General features: G+C 47.0%; 1 protein-coding gene across 1 annotated transcript in view; it reads left to right on the top strand.

Annotated features, from left to right (window-relative positions):
• The window catches only part of P3H2 (prolyl 3-hydroxylase 2), a 65697-nt gene extending 50165 nt beyond the window's left edge, over nucleotides 1-15532 (top strand). Inside the window, exons 3-15 of the mRNA XM_026045451.1 lie at nucleotides 408-597; nucleotides 3122-3253; nucleotides 3840-3982; nucleotides 5450-5539; nucleotides 6027-6067; nucleotides 6227-6321; nucleotides 9864-9991; nucleotides 10578-10673; nucleotides 10764-10914; nucleotides 11450-11567; nucleotides 12210-12285; nucleotides 13498-13638; nucleotides 14882-15532. Of these exons, the coding sequence (XP_025901236.1) occupies nucleotides 408-597; nucleotides 3122-3253; nucleotides 3840-3982; nucleotides 5450-5539; nucleotides 6027-6067; nucleotides 6227-6321; nucleotides 9864-9991; nucleotides 10578-10673; nucleotides 10764-10914; nucleotides 11450-11567; nucleotides 12210-12285; nucleotides 13498-13638; nucleotides 14882-14974 (1494 nt within the window). The 3' untranslated portion in view covers nucleotides 14975-15532. The remainder of the gene's footprint in view (nucleotides 1-407; nucleotides 598-3121; nucleotides 3254-3839; nucleotides 3983-5449; nucleotides 5540-6026; nucleotides 6068-6226; nucleotides 6322-9863; nucleotides 9992-10577; nucleotides 10674-10763; nucleotides 10915-11449; nucleotides 11568-12209; nucleotides 12286-13497; nucleotides 13639-14881) is intronic.
• The last annotated feature ends 2951 nt before the right edge of the window (nucleotides 15533-18483 follow it).

Raw genomic sequence — 18483 nt, 5'->3', positions numbered from 1 at the left:
TTAGCCTCTCTTGCTCATCCTCTGTCATTGGCAAAAAATTAGGGACAYTGCGTATAGTACTTGGACAGGAGAGTTAATTCCATGTAGTACTTGTACAGGAAGGTTAAAACAGAGAGCAGTGGGGTTTTGTGTTTGCTTGTTTTTCATACAGTGCATAATCCAGTAGTGTCATCAAGAATGCTCTAYGTACAAAGGAGTTCAAAGGAGCATTTAGGCAGATTTATGGGGTTCCACTTCTCCACGAGTCCATTAATAGTTAAGCACTATTTGGTGCGGCCATTTATGCCTATAAGAGCCTGTCCTTGCCTACTTGTACTTTCTTTAAAAGCATCTGCTGTTGGCAGAGGCAGGATAYGACGGTCTGAGCAGTGCAGCCCGCTTAGAGCCTTACCTTCTATCTGCTACAGGAGGACTACACTGCTGGGGTGAGGCACTACGATAAGGAGGAGTACGACCTTGCCATTGAGTTCTTGGAGCGTGCATTGAAAGAGTACTACTCTGAGGATGAAGACTGCCAGATCATGTGTGAAGGGCCTCAGAGATTTGAGGAGCAYGAATACCTGGAATATAAGGGTGGCCTCTATGAAGCTATTGCAGGTGAGATCTTTTTGAATCTTAAAGAGTTTTCATCCTCTCTATAATATGTTGAAATATGTTTAAAATATTTTTAATAATTAAAATGTTTTTAGTAACTGAGCGTGGGCCTTTGGCTGGATGTGGCCATGTCTTTGCAACCCTTAGTAACCCTGCAGCAAGCCACTTGTAAGTTTGGAAAATGGAAATAAGTTGAACAGAGGAGAGGGAACTGTCTCATTTTGGCCGTTAACAGGAACTGGATTGGAGGAACTCGACATCCCATTGTGTGGAGCATTTGCAGCTATCTTTGATTTCTATCTCAGTAGAGATAGAAATGTAGATGCTTCAGCCTGTACACCTGCTCACCTCTGTGCACAGTCACACATACAAATACTGGTGAAACCTAAGCATCACTGGGACCCATCGATAGCCTCTAATTTTCTGTCCATGTTAAGGAAACAGAAGAGTTCTGTTGGCCATGCTCCACGTRGCCAGGAAGGTTGCCAGAAGAGCTCAGATCATAGACTTCTTCACCATCCAAAAGGATGGATTTTTCGTTTGTGGAGAGCCACCTAATTGCAACCTTGACTAAAATCTCTGGAGAGAAATGAATGTTGCCATGTAATTTTCAGATTTGCATGTGTGGCTGTGTGACTTTGAGCCAGGGAGAATTAATAAGATTTGTTCTCAGTAGAAATAAGATTACATTTAATTAGTGGTAAGGGAAAGAAGAGCAATAAATTACGTTCTGTTTGGCAATAGCGATCTTATTTATCTGCTGTTGGTCTTGGAGTTCTCTCAAGTGCTTTGAGTTTTTCTGTGGAAAATACTTCACTCAAATGCAGATTGTTCTTCATTTTTGCAGAATTGTGTTTGCAGACAAAGATCTAACTGAACATAACAAGATGAGAAACCACCAACACACAGAAAGAGAAGTTGCCTTTGTTAAGGAAAATTACTTACTTAACATCTTTGGAACAAAATGAGGGATTGTTTCTGATGTTACCCATGCAAAAATTGTGACAAGTGTTCCAAGACTGACTTGCAGATGGGTTTTGTCACCAATGTAACCGTCAGAGACTCATGTGTGGTTTTAAACTTAGTTTGCTCCTGAGTCCACATCTCTCAGCCCAGATGTTTCAGCTGGGAGTGGAAACTCTTAGCACACTGAGAAAATAGTTTAATTTTCTCCAAAATATTGTTCTCTTTTCAGTTCCAAGCTAGTTTGTTATGCTACTACATGAGGTTGAAATGCCGTCATCTTTTCACACCAGAAAAAGTATATTTCATTGACTGATTGCCATATAAACATGTGTGTATATATATATATTTTTTTTTTCAGGACTTGACAGTACAAGGACAAAGCAGTGCTGTCCATGATGGATCATTTCATGTCTAGAATGCTGTATTAAATTATAGYAAAATTATTTGTACCCCTCTCCTTCACACTTTCCTTAGTGTCACACCCTGGATGTATATGGCAAATCAGATGCCCATCAGGACTACCTGCTCAGTGAAAAGGAGGATTGTTTTGAGTTTCCACTTGATCTGTGTGCAAATTCCTCGGGCTGTTTTTCTGGCAGCGCTGAGAAATGCTTTGGTAGCCGAGCACATGTTTTTTCCAAGCCTGTATTTGTTTCTTGAGGTTTTTAATGCTGTACAGAGAMGGAGCAAGCAAAGTAGATTTGTAAGTACATTGCAGCAAAGGCTCCAAACGGGAATCAGATGTCAGTTTTGGCTTAGAAAATGCACAGCTGATACAGTGCCTATATTGTATACTGCCTCCAATTAGAAAGCTTGCTGACGGCAGATGTTTACCACGTGCTTTCACGGTCCTGGGAGATTTGTCATCGTCGGGAAGCAACAAACATTGGGATTTTGCTGCCAACTTTTGCACCTTAGACCTTTCAGATTAGCAGTGTGCACACTGTGCTTGAAAAACTGCACTGAACCCCAGCCTCTCCTGCAGCTCTGCCCTTGCAGGACTTGTTGCTGCACAGGAGAGGCTTGGAGGTGAGCCCAGGGGACATGGTGTGGGATTAGTTTTCATATGAGAGCTGTGCTGCCTTCACAGCCCTGCTGCTGTGTGGCGGGTGGGCTCACCAGCAAGCTCCCACCAGCATATCTGGGAAGAGCAACAGTGCACAGACTATATCAGCACAGAAGCAGCAGCTCCTGGAATCCAAAAAAAGATGTTCAAACTCCCTCTACAGTTGACAGAAGGAGAAAGGCATTTCTGAAAGAGGCCAAAAATGTGATAGCATCCCTCCACTGGGTGTCATAAAGGATCTTAGCTCTTYCTAAAGGTGCTGTCAGTCACCTTCCTGGCCGGAGCAGCAGAGTGATGGGTCTCCCAGCTGCACTCTGCCTCCACAGAAAGACAGTTTAATGCTGGAATTTTCTTCTCCTCCATTTTGGTGCCACCACCATTTGAATCATGTGTCCTTTAGTCTGAGAGATAATGTCCCTCTGTCCTGGGGACACTGTTTCATTGCTGTCACCATCCTTCCTAGTTCAGAGTGTCTTATCMCTCTTTTCCTTGCAGATCACTACATGCAAGTCCTGATGTGCAAACACGATTGCATCCGAGAGCTTGCTACACGTTCAGGACGTATCTCACCCATTGAAAATTTCCTTCCGCTCCATTATGATTACTTGCAGTTTGCCTATTACAGAGGTAAAGGTTTTCTTTTGGCATTTTACAGCTTTTGCTAAATTTTGTGATGGAGGAATTGTTTTACTTGGGAATCAGCATATTTCCTTGTGAGGTGTGTGTGCTACCATGATGTTATGGCACTATCTAAACAAGAAAGAGCAAAGGACATTGAAAGTTGTCTGTTCAAAAATACTTTCCCTTTCAGGTTGTGTGGAATGCATAGTTAAATACTTTTCTAGAAGTATTTTTGTGTTATATTGCTATAATCTAATATTAAAATCAGCAGTTGAACTCTGCAAGTTCAAACTTTAGCTTGTAGTCACGATTCTTCTTTAAATAATTCACGCATATGGAGATTCTTTCATTTGCCTTTTGGTATTAAAATGTTGGCAGTTCCCTGTCTCTGGAGTGGAAAAGTTAACATTGCATCAAAGCAGCCTTGCRAAGTGTTGGGATCATCCCTTTGCTCACATGGTTCCTTCCACCTGTAACATCTTCCCCCTTCTTGCCTGTCTGCCCTCTGCTCTGTGACCCTCCTGGCACAGCCAAAGGGGTGGCAGAGCTGGGCACCCCTCTGCCTCCTAACAACTGCTGTATTCCCTTCCAGTCGGTGACTACGTAAAAGCTCTGGAATGTGCCAAGTCCTACCTCCTGTTCCACCCAGATGATGAAGATGTCTTGGAGAACGCAAGTTATTATGAGGGTCTTCTGGAAGGTACCCTGGATCCAGACACCATCAAACCTAGAAAGGTAAGAACAAATGGCATGTCAAATCATTTGGGGCAGAAGCATCCTCTGGAAATGAATTCARCTTGGCAATTTGCCCATCCTGGGACCACTTCAAAAACAGATTTGAGGATGATGGACAAGCTGGCARTGCAAACTGTAGTGGTGCAGAATCAGAGGGGCTGGTGAGAGCGAGATACTGGAGAGCAGGGGCCTCTCTAAACTGGGACTTGTGCTAAATGAACACCAAGCAAGGGCAGCGTAAGTCGTGACTGAGCTCCTGAGCAGTGTAAACGCTTCCCTCTCATAGTGCCCTGGAGGAGGAATGTAAGGAAACACTGAGCACAAGGGGAACCTCCATTCGGAGAGGGCTGGGAAGTACTTTCCCAGGAGAAGTTTTGATGTCAGCTCAAGTCCCTGACTGATAGCTTGGAGTTAATGTTCAGCCTGTTCTGCAGGGAGCAGCATGGCCACAGCAGGGTTAGGCTGGGGTCACACAGTCAACCAGTATTTACTCAATCACCTGGTGGGACAGACTTCCTCTTTGCCCAGGGTAGTTTTCGTCTGTGGCTCTGTGGCTGCCTTTCTCATGATCCAGAACATGAGAAGTTCCTCCCAGCCCWTCACAGCCCTGCTCAGACTCAGTCCTTTCACTCTGTAAGTGGATGTCAGGAATTGGATTTTCTGTTCCCTAGGGAATTCTTTGATTTCCAGGAAAACCTTATGTTGAAATCATTAAAAAACAAAACAAAAAAAACCCCAAAGAACAAGAACAGTCATAATTTCTGCTCASAAATTGAATCTAGGGGAAAAAAATGAAGTTGACGAAACATTTCAATATGTTTCCATTGTTTTGACATTAAACAAAAAAAAAAAGTTAATTTTGTTTAGTAGAGTAATTTTCTAGGAGAAAACCTAGTGTTTTGTTAAATATTTTCCTACAAAAATTTGTTAGAAGATTTCCAGCTAGCTCTGCTTTTGTGGTCCCTGYCTCTCAGTACCTGAGTGCTGCCACACAGGGTGCAGTGTCCAAAGCCACCCACTGTCCCTAGCAGACAGGGCTGGCCCATTAGCTCCGTGTTACAGATGGGAGCCAAGGTGCAGCTCAGGCAACACCCATATCCCAAGAGCCTGAATCTGCCTCCAGCTCTGCAACCAGGGCTTCCCCAGTCGACATCTTACTGGGAAGGTTAGAGGTTTTCCGGGGTGCTCGGCTCTCTCCAGCAATGATGCACATGTATGCTGGGCATTCAGGCTTCCTGAGGAGCTTGGCACCACCCCAGCCCACACAGAAGATCTGTAATGTAGAAAGCAGCACAGCCCTATGCACCAGAGTTGATTTAAGGGATGATCCAGGAACTGTTGCATCTTTTGTCTCCTAGGATTCTGAGGTGAGGCATGAAAAGCAATTCCCTGTTTAAGCAGAAGTACAYTAACTGTTTCTTATGGAAACTACACTTAAAACAACTCCCTTTCTCCTCTTCATTTCAGGAAGCTAAAATGCTGCTGAAGCGCCATAAGCTGGAATCTCAGCTCTTGCAGATGGCTGCAGACGGCCTTGGATTCGCCTACACAGAGCCGGTAATGCCCGTGTCTGTCACTGCAAGGGCTGTTTATGGGTTTACAGCTGTAGCAATGGCTTTCCCCTGTTTCCTTGCTGAAAAGCAAGGCCCTACGTTGGTGACTCAGGAGCTGTGTCTTGGCCCAGTGTGTTCCCTATAGGAAAGTGGTGTTGGCAAGGCAAGCAAGGCAGCTGTTCCAGGGTGGAGGACAGGCAGATGCAGCTTCATCCATCCCCTCAATAGCATCTCTCTGTCTCTCAGACATCAATCCAGTGGGACCTCCAAGGGTCACCCCCTTTTTATCCTGGTGGGGTGGAACAGAGAAAGCCAGATGAGCTGTCCAGGTGAGTGTCCCCATCATGCTGGGTTCCAGGCACTCCAAGGATTCATATGGGATGAATCTAAACCAGAGAGACTGACAGGCAGAGCAGCAATCCCCTGCAGGAGCCTTCTGGGATTAATTTGATTGTTAATTTAAAAAACACGATCTCTCTGTCTTACTGCAGAACTACTGGAACCGATATGGAGCCCGTCAGGATGAACACAGGTGAGTCCTTGGTCCCGTTTGTCCATTTTTTTGATATAATGGTCTCTGGGGGGGGGTGAAAAAGCAAAATCGTTCCTAAAACCAGAAACCCATTGCCAAAGGCATAATGTTCCTCTTCTCTTCCTCCTCAGTTGATGTTCCTCTTCTCTTCCTCCTCAGTGTCCCATCAAGTATTAGCAGTGAACCAGAGGATGGGCCCAGGCTGTCCCTAGGAAAGAAACCTGGGTCAAAAATAGATCGAGAGTTGAAGGAGGGTAAGTCTGATGAAAGTTTTTCACCAAAACCCAAAGTTTCCTTKTATTACTACAGAGTACAAACTGCCGTCATAGTCAGCATAGTAAGAAAAGTTCGTACTTGAGTAATGAGGTCCAATCCTACCTGGGTTGTTGCAGTTTTGCTTGAGAGGGGTCTCTGTTTGACCCTGCAGCAGTATTTGCTGGTCTGTGGATCCTGTAGTACTTTTGGATCTGCTCTTCTGAGCTGCTCAGCACTGAGCCCTGAAATGACAGAGTTGGGAGACTGTTTCTTCATTAGCGAGGGGAAGGTGGCACCACCAKATAGGTTTCCTCTGGATGCTCTTAAGATTAAAGTATTCCCTTTTGTCCAGCTTGGAGAAGAACTGATGCTGGAGGCACTGGGCTTTGAGAACTCCAGTACTGCTGTTTTGCTAAACACTGGCCTGCACCATTTCAATAAGCATTCCTGGCTGCAGTTGGGCTTTTGATTTCATGGCTTACATCAAACTGCTTGGTTTTAAGGCCTGGCGGCACAGATTTCAGCTAATTCAGCACATTCTTTCCAGCCACAGAAAATACCGTCATATTTTCTACTAATAGGCAAGATTTCCTCCAGAGCAATTTAGACAAATTATGTTGCTGCCAAACTCCAAGGCCTGCTTCTCACTGCAAAATGACAAGATCTCAAGTCAAGTTTCTCATGTCTCTAGTGGGCCAGCTCCACACCAACAGGCAAAGAAATGTCCTTGTAATATCAAGGAAACTCTTGCCATTTGCAGAATTTCACAACATTCCTTGACCTAAATTCTCTCCAGCTCTTTGATGTCTTGTTCAGAGTCTCATTGCCTCTTACTCTCACTACACAAGTAAAATAGGAGAGTACTATGGGAAGATCTCRAACAACTTGCTAAGCCAAGAGCTGGTTGCTTTATATTTGTTGCTTTGTTTATTTCTATAACCAAATAATTTTGTAGTTTGCCTTTCTCTGCTTTTCCTTCTGCCATTGTTTTTATTTTGGTGATTTGAACTGGGATTCCCTGAATCCTTCTGCAGTTGCATTTAGAGGCGAGCAGAATTGAGGAACGTAGCCAGGAACATACTGATGGTGTGATACAAGTATTCAGTGCTCACAACACAGCTCCCGTGGCAGCTCCTGCAAGATCCCCTGGTCATTTCTGCACTAATTGGTTGCACAGGCTCTTATGCCTCTGGGTTATTTTATTCGTTTGATCTCAGACCTGGATCTGGGCTGCTCTTCCAAAATAAACTCGCCTCTGCTGCAATTTCAGTCTGGGAAATTGTTAAAACCCACCCAGTTATGATGTACCATACCAGAATATGCTGTGAATTCTTAAAAGCCATCAGACAAGGAGAAAACAGCACTGGCTTTAGATACTCCCCATCTTTTCCTGCTGTATCAGAAGGGCAGTCAGAGCATATGGGACATAGATTGTCCAGCTTTGATGTGTCAGGTACATTTGGACTCTGTGAAATTTGGGCTTAATGACAGAGCAGAAAGGAAAGAAGTTGCAGGAGAATAAAACAGCTCTTCTCCTAGTGCTGAGTTCACCTGAGTTCAGGTCCACGTTAGGAAATACTGCCATGTTGTCAAAATCTCAAGTGACAGGACATTGGCCAAGACAAACTCCTTTTAATACTGTGACAAGAAGAGACTGAATTAACCAGAACTTGAGAACCAGGACACCTGATTTTCATTTCCAGTTCTGTCTTTGTCTTTTGTATCTGAACCTGACCAGCAATGAAGAAACTAAATGACACCGCAGTTCTCTGAGTAGCAGCAAGGCAGACTAATGGATAGTGTAAAGACTGTGGGGCCATCCATGGTTCTTTAAATCATTTACTTTGTGAAATGGATATAGGAACTTTGTACAAGTACAGCACTCCTCCTTGTATGTATACTGACCCTGGTGAGGTTTGCTGGCTGCTATGACTTACACAGCTCAGTGCCTGCTATGAATTTTGACACAGCAGAAGTTTGGTGCATCAAACTGAACACAGAAGGAAAACCCAAACGGAATGAATTTCTTCTCCAGGTTGCTCCTTGGCACAGTCAGAAGAAACCTGTAGGCTCTTTATGCTTTTGATAACTTGATCCTAGCAGCTGAAGGTTGCATCCTGCCAGCAATGGGGCTCTAAAAAAGCAAAAGACATAAGCAAGACAAACCATTCTTCAAACCACAGTGGGTCCACACAAAGGTGGCTGCGTTGGCCTGTAGCAGATGCCTGGGAAAGAACAGGAGAAACTGGAGAAGTCCTGAGTGATCTCTTCCAGATTAGTCGTTCATGTGCTCCATCTCTTGCATCTGGGGATGAGCAGCACCCAAGCTGGGAAGCTGTGATATGAGTTGGCGTGTGCCAGAAGATTGCATTTCAGAGCTCTGTCTCTGCTCTGAGTTCATTTATAATACATGCTATTATTAACCTACAGAGAGGACATGAGGGACATCCCATGCCTTCCATTTCCAAGAAATATAGCTCTTTAGAAATAAACCCATGGACTAGTGCAGGGGAAAGGACTATTCCTTCAGAATTATGTGTCCTCTATTAGCCAAGAGGATCTTTCAAAAATACCAAATGTGCTGCAGACAAGAAAGGTAGTAATTATAAAAGCAATGTAACAGAAAAATTTCATTATGCCACATGGTGAGARGAGCTCAGTGCCTCTGCTTCCTCTCACTTATTGCAGCTTTGTCACAAAAGATAATTTTTCCCATGACTTAGATGTATTTTACCTTCCTCCTGTTGAAACATCTGGTTTAAGTTTTGGTTGTTGCTGCTATTTCTTTTATTTGCTCTCTTCGAGAGATCGGGAGGAAGAGGGTTCAGAAGGCAGTGGTTTAGTGGCCGTGCCGTGGTTTTCTGATCAGGCAGATTTGACAGGCAGATTCCATCTGGAAGAGGAAGACAGTTGTCTTCCTGAAGGCCAGTAGCAGGGAGCAGGAGTGATTTGCCCCTGKCCCCAGGGCAGGTCCTTTGCCATGAGGGAAGGATGGTCCGTGGGCTCCTGCAAGTTTCCTACTCCCAGCCTGATCCCAGCAGGATCAAGCACAAGCGATGCTTGCTCCGAGCTCACCGGGGCATCAGGTTTTCTACACAAGTGGAAGACCAAAACAACCACTGATGACAGCTACAGACAAAGGTGTGCTGCATGCCAAGCCAGCAAGTTTCACACAGAACAATGGCAGTGGAAACTTGGACTTTCATTTATGTTGGCTGCTGGGCAGGAGAGCCTTGTTAACRGGTGTCTGTGTCCTTTGTGGCATCCCATTGGGTTTGGCATTTTTAGAATGTGGTTGCAAGGCAGCTGGTGAATGACTGGAAAGTGCTGATGCTCCTGCAGCAAATCGATTATTTCACCCCTCGTGCTTCCATTGCTTCTGTCTCTTTTGTTGTTGATGCAAAGCCAAATTCTGCTCGCTGTTAYGCTGCTGTAAAGCTGTTTCCCTAGGAGTACACCCAGATGGCTTTCAGCCATGGTGCAAGATACCAGTGAGGCCATATCACGTTTAGCAAGATTATTCTGTGTCTCTTTCCATCAGGGGGTCCTCTTCTCTACAGTGATGTGAAGTTTGTCTACAACTCCCAGCAGCTGAACGGTACCCAGCGAGTGCTGTTGGATAATGTCATCTCAGAGGAGCAGTGCCGAGAGCTTCACAGGGTGGCCAGTGTGAGTACCCAGGGCTTGGAGAGACGGGAAATCACTGTCATTTGGGTTAAATGTCTGATGTTCCACACACATTTGGCAGGTTAGAGATGTGATCAGTCCACAGGGAGCCTCTGGGCTTTCATCTCACTCACTGAGCCTTTGCAACCCATGCTGTGATGCCCATGGACAGTGGTCAGAGACTGGTCCCCGTAACACACACATAACTGCTGAATAGGACCTGGTGCCCCATTTTGGGTCACGCTAAAAAAAAGAAGCTGAAAGGATAATGCCCATACAGAAGTAGCTTTTTGCTGTCTTATACATAACTCCCAAAGAGCATCCATCTGCAAGCCTGGTGGAGCCTGTTCATCGAGCAGCATCTCAGCCTAGGGAGAGGCTTGAAGATACCTGAACATCCCTAGTTGGGAGGTAGGCAGCTGTTTCCCAGCATCTCCAATTTATGGAGAGCTTCACACCGCTTCCGCCTCTCCTGGTGAATGTGATSCCGGGGTATTTTGGGAAGAGGATCCCAGGCACTTCCACTTGAGCTTCCCCTCTCCTGATCAATGAGCTCATGTCTCAGTGGTGTTTGTGTCTTTCCTCACAGGGAATCATGTTGGCTGGAGATGGTTACAGGGGCAAAACCTCACCCCATACSCCAAATGAGAGATTTGAAGGAGCCACTGTCCTCAAAGCCCTCAAGGTACAGCTTCATCCCTCCTCTTCTTCCTCTAGCTTCCTGGGTAGCCAGCACACAACTCAGATTTTCTCTCGTCCTCTTTTCCCTGCCCAGTACGGCTATGAGGGTCGTGTCCCACTGAAGAGTGCCCGCCTCTTCTACGACATCAGTGAGAAGGCTCGTCGGATCGTCGAGTCTTACTTCATGCTGAACTCCACGCTCTACTTCTCCTACACACACTTGGTGTGCCGCACAGCCCTGTCTGGTGAGGGACCCCGGGAAGGGGCTCGTCTTGGCAGGGAGATGGGAGGATGGGACATTTTCAGCTATAGGGTGTGCTGTGCTTATAGGTGTGGTGCTTTGGAGAGGCCCTACCACCAGTTCAGACTCACCAAATGGTTACCCAAAAGACCCAAGTGTGAGAGAAGGTCTATGGATAAACTGGTAGCTGAGGGCTTTCAAGAGAATATAATTTCTTGGAATATGTCTGTTCTTTATGTCTCCAACTCTTCCTCTTTTGTCCCTTCCATCTCTTTTCTCCTCTTACTGCACCCTTTCCATCTCCCCAGCCCTCCATCTCTCTTTCCTCAAACCTTCCTGCAGGGAATAAACAAAGCCATGCAAATCTGAACGCTCAGATTTTGCCTTTTCTCCTCAGCATTTCCTTCCTTTCTCTCATCTGTGAAAGTCACTCAGTGGGGAGTCAGAGCAGGCTCAGCTCCRTTAACAACACAGAGCCAGGCATTCCCATCTCATCCCATCCCTTTTCCTTCCCCCTTCCTCCATATGGTCCTGCCTAGGCCAGCAGGAGAAGAGGAACGACCTGAGCCATCCCATCCATGCTGACAACTGCCTCTTGGACCCTGAGGCCAACGAGTGCTGGAAGGAACCTCCTGCCTACACCTTCCGGGACTACAGGTAGGAACTGATCACAGCTGCCTCTCCAGRGCACCCAGCTATGTTACCAAGTGAAGGGTGTATGTGCCAGACAGGCCATGCAATCTATAGATTATAAACCCTGAAGCTGACACCTCCCAGTGGGGGCCAAAATGCATGTCAGCAGATAATTCTTGGTGCAAGTCAGCATCATAGCGACGCTTCAAGCCAGAACGTAACTGCAAAGGCTGTACAGTATTTTCCACAGGTCTCTTGTGGGATACTTTCAGTGAGAAATAAAAGGATGAGAGATGGTGGGAATCTGTTCGTGCCAAGAATTGTGCCCTGTTCAAGGAGCGATCTGCTGATTCTCAGCTTAGACTCCAAAAGAGGTAGTTTCAACAAGCTTGCCCCAGCTAGTGAGTGAGGCAGGAAAGAGGTTGTCTCCTTAGGTTGATAACAGATAGAAGGATTGTTTCTAACCGCTGGCCAGGAAGAAGCAGAACACATACAGTATTGTGGGTCTTGACCAGGTCCCGCAATGGGAATCTTCCCTATATTCCCTTCAGCAGCTGCCACAGTCACCATCTCCCTGGAGCTACATGAGATCAGTCACATGAGTGGTAGGCCAGCCCTAAGCACTTGCTTTTGCTCCCCTCACCGGGATCCTGCTTCTTTCCCCAGCGCCCTCCTGTACATGAATGCAGATTTCGAAGGAGGCGAGTTCATTTTCACGGAGATGGATGCCAAAACTGTAACCGTAAGTCAGTGGTTGTTTCCTGGCTGAGCTGCTGTGAACTGAATGGTGGGAGTTGATGTCTGTGATGTTCTGCAACCTGAGAGTGCGGGACTTTGTGCCAGGGGAACATGACTTGCCTGGGCATCCTGTGTCTCATTGCTTGTGAACCTCCCCTAGGAAAGCTTCTATCCGCTGCCAGAGGTTCACAGACCTTGTTCCCTGCCCAGAGGCTTTGCCGTGCAGTAAACCAGGCTGCAGATGTTTGCACCACTTGTGCTCTGGCAGTGGGTTGGCTGAAAAACAACCCAGGTAGAGGCCAGCACTGGCTGAGATGGCTCCTTTCCTGAAGGACCGTTGAGCTCCTACTCCACCTTGTGGCCAAACGTGAAGTGATATCAGTGCCTCTGTAATACACACTGGTGTCTTTTGCTGCTAGCCRAATCCTCCACTCATGTCATGCTGTCACATAGCTCTTCCTTCTGCCTACGTTAGGTGAGGGCAGCCCATGTTCAACATTCTCACAGCAGCAACCCGGTCTACAGAGATCATGTCCATCCTGGGGACAGACAGTAATGTTGTCAGTGCCATTTTCTGCTGTAGGACACAAAAGATGAACCTGGCTTAGTTTCTCAGAGCAGATCACTGCTGCAGACGGTTCCTGAGAGGGATGTGGCTCAGGCCTTAGCCCCCATGCTCAGCATGGGCTCGTGTGGGAAGCCAGGTGGCCTTTCAAGGGTTGAACAGAGAGGGGGTCTGGGCACCACCCCAGGGCTGTGGAGTCCAATACATGGTGCAGGTAAACTGTGTCTACATAAGAGCAGCACTTAATGATTGTTTTTATGGGCACTTTGGTCACTGAGGTCCTGGAGGATCCATGTGTACTCAAAAGAGAGAAGAGGATTTCCACAGCTTGTGCCAAGGTTAGCCTCATCCTCCCTGCAGTCATGCTGTGGCCCGTTTTTGCCAGAGATGGTCACCTGCAGGTTTTGCAGCTTCCCCACAGCGTCACCTTCTTCCTGCCTGGCCTCTGTGCAGCAGCATTGAGCCTCTGTCCTCCCAGGCCCAGTCCTGCATGTCCCCCAGAGCAGCTCACCGAGTCCCAGGAGATGCAGGGACACCCACTGAGATCCAAGGCCCTGGACCACGGGGAGCCCAGATGTCAGCAGTCTAACTGGTCATGCTGCTGTTTGCCACCACGTTTACAATGCCAGCTTGTTGCCTCTTTTCCTGCAGGCCTCTATCAAACCCAAGTGTGGGCGAATGATCAGTTTCTCGTCAGGTGGTGAGAACCCCCACGGGGTGAAAGCAGTTACCAAAGGCCAGAGGTGCGCTGTGGCTCTCTGGTTCACCATGGACCCACTTTACAGAGAGCTGGTGAGTTCCTCCTTTGCAGTGTGAGGGGAGCAGGGGTTACTCAGTGTCCCAGAGGTACCAGTGAAAGCCCCCAGCTCCTCCCTGCTTCTTAACTGCTGCAGGAAGGACCCATCCTTAGCTTGCAGTCCTACCATGTCTGCTACCTTCCTCCATCAAACTCCCCCAACAGCATTCCCATGAATTGTGCCTCCACCAAAGGAGGAGTGAGGGATTGTTAGGTGAGCTGGATGCACCGTCACTGAGCAGTTTTCTCTGCTGGCCATGCTCCTGCTTGCAGGTTGCCCTGGGTTAGATGMTGGTTGCACCCAGACTGGATGCTCCTGGATGCAGGTCACACCAGTGTTGGATGCTGGACGGCTCTGCAGAGTTGGAGCTGGACATGTGTGACACCTAGTGGCCAATAACCTAATGAGCAGGAAAAGACCTCGTTAACGATCTGCAGCTGGAAGGCTCAGAGGAATGTCCTGATACTGCCAGATCCTCATTGGCTGCTTGGCATCATCTTCCTACAAGTTAATGGATTTGGGCACCTGGATGCCCTGGAAGATCTGGTGGTGCCTTTCAACTGCGAGTCTCCAAATTCTGTTTTTAAAGCCTGACATATCAGCTCCTTCAGTAGCAAACCTGATCAGTGGGGATAAAAAAAATAGAAGACCTACTGCAAGCACGTTCCTCACAAAAGGAAGTGTAGCGAAAAAGCAAAACTCTTGTGCTTCTGTCTTGTGAATTCTGTGTGTTAGACAAACATGTGGGCTGCAATGTTTTAATTTCAGACACAGACATTATTGTTTCTGGCTGTATTTTGGTGACAGATGATATCCTACTGTAGTCAGTGCTGTATTCCCATATAGTACATCAGCCCTGTCCAGACAGCTGGAAATCTTAGCCGACAAGGGAAGTGAAGGGGAAGATTAACTGGGAGGACACGAGGAGGCTCCAGCACCCTGCCAGTGGCTGCAGCTCTTTATGTAGTAAGAAAAGGCAACTATAATACATCAGCTCTGCTCCTATCCCCCATAGCTCTAGGAGAAGGAAGTTGAGGCACTGAGGTGCAAGTGATTTGATTAATTTTGCCCAGTAAATCCCCAACACAAGTTCCAGGCTGTGCCCTGTCCTCTAGACAGCGCTGCCTACATGAACTGTCTTGCTCTGCCTTATCCCCATGGGCTTAACTGCCCTGAATGAACTGGAGGCCGGCACTGAAGCGCTGCTATTATGGTGTCTTTTTCTTCCTTTCTTGCAGGAGCGAATCCAGGCAGATGAAGTGATAGCAATGTTGGACCAGGAGCACCTAGGACCCAGTGAAATGAACATCAACCCAAAGGATGAGCTATGAACTAGGCCAAAGACTTTTTCTATTAAATATTTATTTAATATTGTTAATCTTATTAGAACCTCTCTATTTTTGTACAGAGTTGCTGTATAAATTAACAGGTTAATATGATTGTGGAGTTTCAGAAACACCTCTTCTGTGTTTAGTGCAGCTCTTGCTGGAACCCCTTGTTCTTGTGCCAACATCTCCTGCTGAGCCTAACTCTTGGATTTCCTGTCCTTTTCTTAGCACTTCTCAGGACTTAGATGCACCGTAACAACTCGGGGGACCCCTTTCTTCTTCCTCAGGCAGAAGTATCTGCTTCTCCTCGGTGCCCTATTGTGAGAAACATCTTCTGTATGATGAGGGGACATTGACAGCACCACTTCTGTACTGTCCAAAGACCCAGGCAGTGCTGCCCTCAACCCCTTGGTTTATTCAGGACAAYTCACACTAGCAACGCACTAAAGCAAGACGACTACTTAGCAGCTACCTGCGAAACAAGGCACCTACATAGCAGTTACTTACGAGAGGATACTTGCCAGCAGGATAGCGAGACCCATCATTCTGCTTGATGGATGAGAGGTGACCGGCAGGCCCCAAGCTTGCAGGCATCCCTTCAGAGACAACGTAGGTCTCAGTTGGAAGTCTCCCCCCCGTCACCTCCCGTCCACAATTAATTTTATATCTCGCGTGTTCCGCCACATAGGGCCRGTATGTGTCAAGAGATGACCAGAGGGTGGGCAAAGCGCCACCTTTTTCATTAGGCAACTCTCCCTGGTGTGCACGTGCACCTACCCATGGGGGGGGGGGGGTCTCTGGTCTCATTATGAGGGTCCTGYCTTCATCATCTTCCTCTCTCTCGCCTCAGGTTTGACCTCCAAACTAGCTGAGAGGTCGGCTGTGTTTGGGTTGGCGCCATGCCTTCTGGCACAGCCGCCTCCAAATGCCTCAGTTGCTCCTCACCACCAGATAAGGCCCCTGTTTTCRCAGCTGTAGGGCCATCTTCAAACTCCCTACAACCAGATCATGGCTTAGTTCTCAGCTTCACAACCGTCTCAAGGCCACTATAGATCATAAACAGGTTATGAAGCTTTTCTCCTCTTATACAGGAGCACACGTCAATTACAGCTGCTCATTGCATGCTGCCTTCCCTCTCCAAGCCCTTTTCCACTTGGAGCATGCTTGTTAAGGAGAATACAAAGCAAAGTCTAACTCCTCAGAAAATGCACGTCTGTCTCTGTAGTGCTGCAAAGCTGGGGCTGGGACATTATTTCAGAACTGAGCTTCCAAAAGGCACCGGCTGAGCAGATGCATGGACTGTGCACAGGCCCAAAGAGTCTTGACTGGCACTGTCCAATGAAATGGGACCTCTTACTCTTGTGCTGTCCTTTCTTTTTCATGTGGGTGGGGATGCAGGAAAGAAACTGCCTCACGCCTCATCCTTTAGCTTTCCAAGCAAGTGCTACAGGTGGTAAAAGTCATAGTTTCCAGATCCATGTTCAAAAGCATCTGAAGGTCTCCGGGACATTAGGTGACACAGATGATCCTGATGAAGTTGGATGATCGTGGTGGCTCTGCTCTTGATTTGCTGCATCCTGCCATCTCAGCAATGCAGAAACAGCAGCTGTTCATGATGTGATAGCATCCATTTACTCAGAATATTTCTGCCCTTGATGGAGGATATTGCTGTGAAAGTGTGCTGGTTATCACAAGAGATTTTACTCTTCAAGTAACTGCTGCTAAGCTAGTAAATCATTCTTCTCCCACCATCAACCTCACTCCTGTGCATTAGACCAGAGCAGCTTCTACAGAACTCGTAACAAGTACCAAAGTGTCAGATTAACCTGGGTCACAGTCAGAGGGACAGCTTTTATTTCAAATGACCAGAAGCCTCTGCTGCTAGAAAGTAGTTCCTAAAAGAGATGTTGCAGAAGTCTTCACTGCTGAATTTCCTACAAGGCTGCTATTTTTCAAGAAAGCACCATAGGGATCTTGGCTGGACATCAAGCCCTTAAGCCTTCGGACCAGCTTTGATCAGCTTGCTGCTTCTTTGGCTTGACACTCACTTATTTCTTCTCTCTTCCTCGGTGTCAGTTTGGCATTTCCAGCACTTAAAATCTGTAATAGAGAATTGGCATTTCTGTCTGATGATGCTGCTTGTACAAGTCTAAGGCTTGGAAGCACCTCCTTGCACTTGGTCCCTAGCTGAGAAGGCCATTTGCAGGAATGATCTTTTTTTTTGCAGAGACCATCTCTAAAACTAGCCCATGGCAGGAAACAGGGGTGCCCATAGGACCTGGACAAAGAATTGTCCTGACTGTGAAGGGGGTACCATTACTGTCAAGCAAACTGTGGTAGAATCATTTGCTGCGTATCCTTCATGCAGGGGAGAAAGCCTGGAGTGTAGCCAGTTTAATTGAGATTTTCTGTACCTTCATAATGTACTACTGTCCTGTTTTCCAGAGCAAATGCCTAYATGGATTGCCTTTCAGTGACCCATCTCTATTTAAATTTCTTCCCTTAATTACTTGGGTTTCACCTTAAAAGAGTCAAAGGAAAAGGTTGGAGGAGAAARGGCAGGTGGAGAGCTGAAGTGCTAGTTATGTTTGTTTTAACCCATCCACACCATGTCATTGCCTCCAAGGCCAGACTCCCACCTTCAGCATGAGTTTGTGCTGCTCATCATGGTTCGTTCACATACCTCTTCCAAACAGGTCAGCTCTCATACCTTGAATTTGTCTCCTCCAGCACATCCCAGYTGTTTCTGCCCCTTCCAAGTATCACAGTGTGAACCCTGCTCTATCACATCCCTTTACAGATAGGGACAAGGGGCTCTCTGTGCCTGTGTGCCCCTTTCCAGGTTGTGTTTCCTTYGCTGCTGTGGTGGCTAGCCAGAGCTGTGTCTAAATTCAGGGGAAATAAAACTAAAGACAACAGCTGGGCTTGTCTTTGTCTTTCTTTATTCAGCCATTAGAAGAGGAGACTGGGGTGGGGGAAAGGTGTGCCCAGCCTGTCTTGGTGATGGTATATATTTAAGGGGGGGAGTTTGAGGGGTTTCTCCCCCAATTTGCTGCAGGACAACTCACAAAAGCCATGCTGGAAGTGGTGGCAGAGAAAATGATGGGCACCRGGTTAAGCAGCGCTGGGTGCATATGCTGGTCTGTCCATCTCCTYTGCTAGGCCTCCATCTGCCTGATAACCTCTGCAGCATTGGTGCTCTTCAGCCGCAGTGGAGAGCASGATTGGGTTGGTACTAACTGACCTCTGGTGAAGCAACAGCTTTGGAGGAGCCCAGGGGATCTACCTTGGCAGAACGTGGCTTCCCAGGACTCGGCTGCAGGCGCTACCAACACCGGCACTAAAGCACCGCTCCATTCTCCCTTCCAGACCTGCTTCTCCTTGGTGCCAGCCTAGAGCTGGGAAACAAGAACACAGTGAGTCAAAGGTCTTTTTCCTGCTTGTTTCTTTTTCCAGCTTTCTGCCCCTTCTTTTAAAGTCTAGCTCATACATGGATTTCTGTTGCAGAGGTG

The sequence above is a fragment of the Nothoprocta perdicaria genome, unplaced genomic scaffold (assembly GCF_003342845.1).
Source record: "Nothoprocta perdicaria isolate Ctin4 unplaced genomic scaffold, notPer1 scaffold_4, whole genome shotgun sequence".
Taxonomy (NCBI): Eukaryota; Metazoa; Chordata; class Aves; order Tinamiformes; family Tinamidae; genus Nothoprocta; species Nothoprocta perdicaria.
The sequence above is the reverse complement of the archived record's forward strand: the minus strand, read 5'-3'. Positions and strand labels throughout refer to the sequence as shown.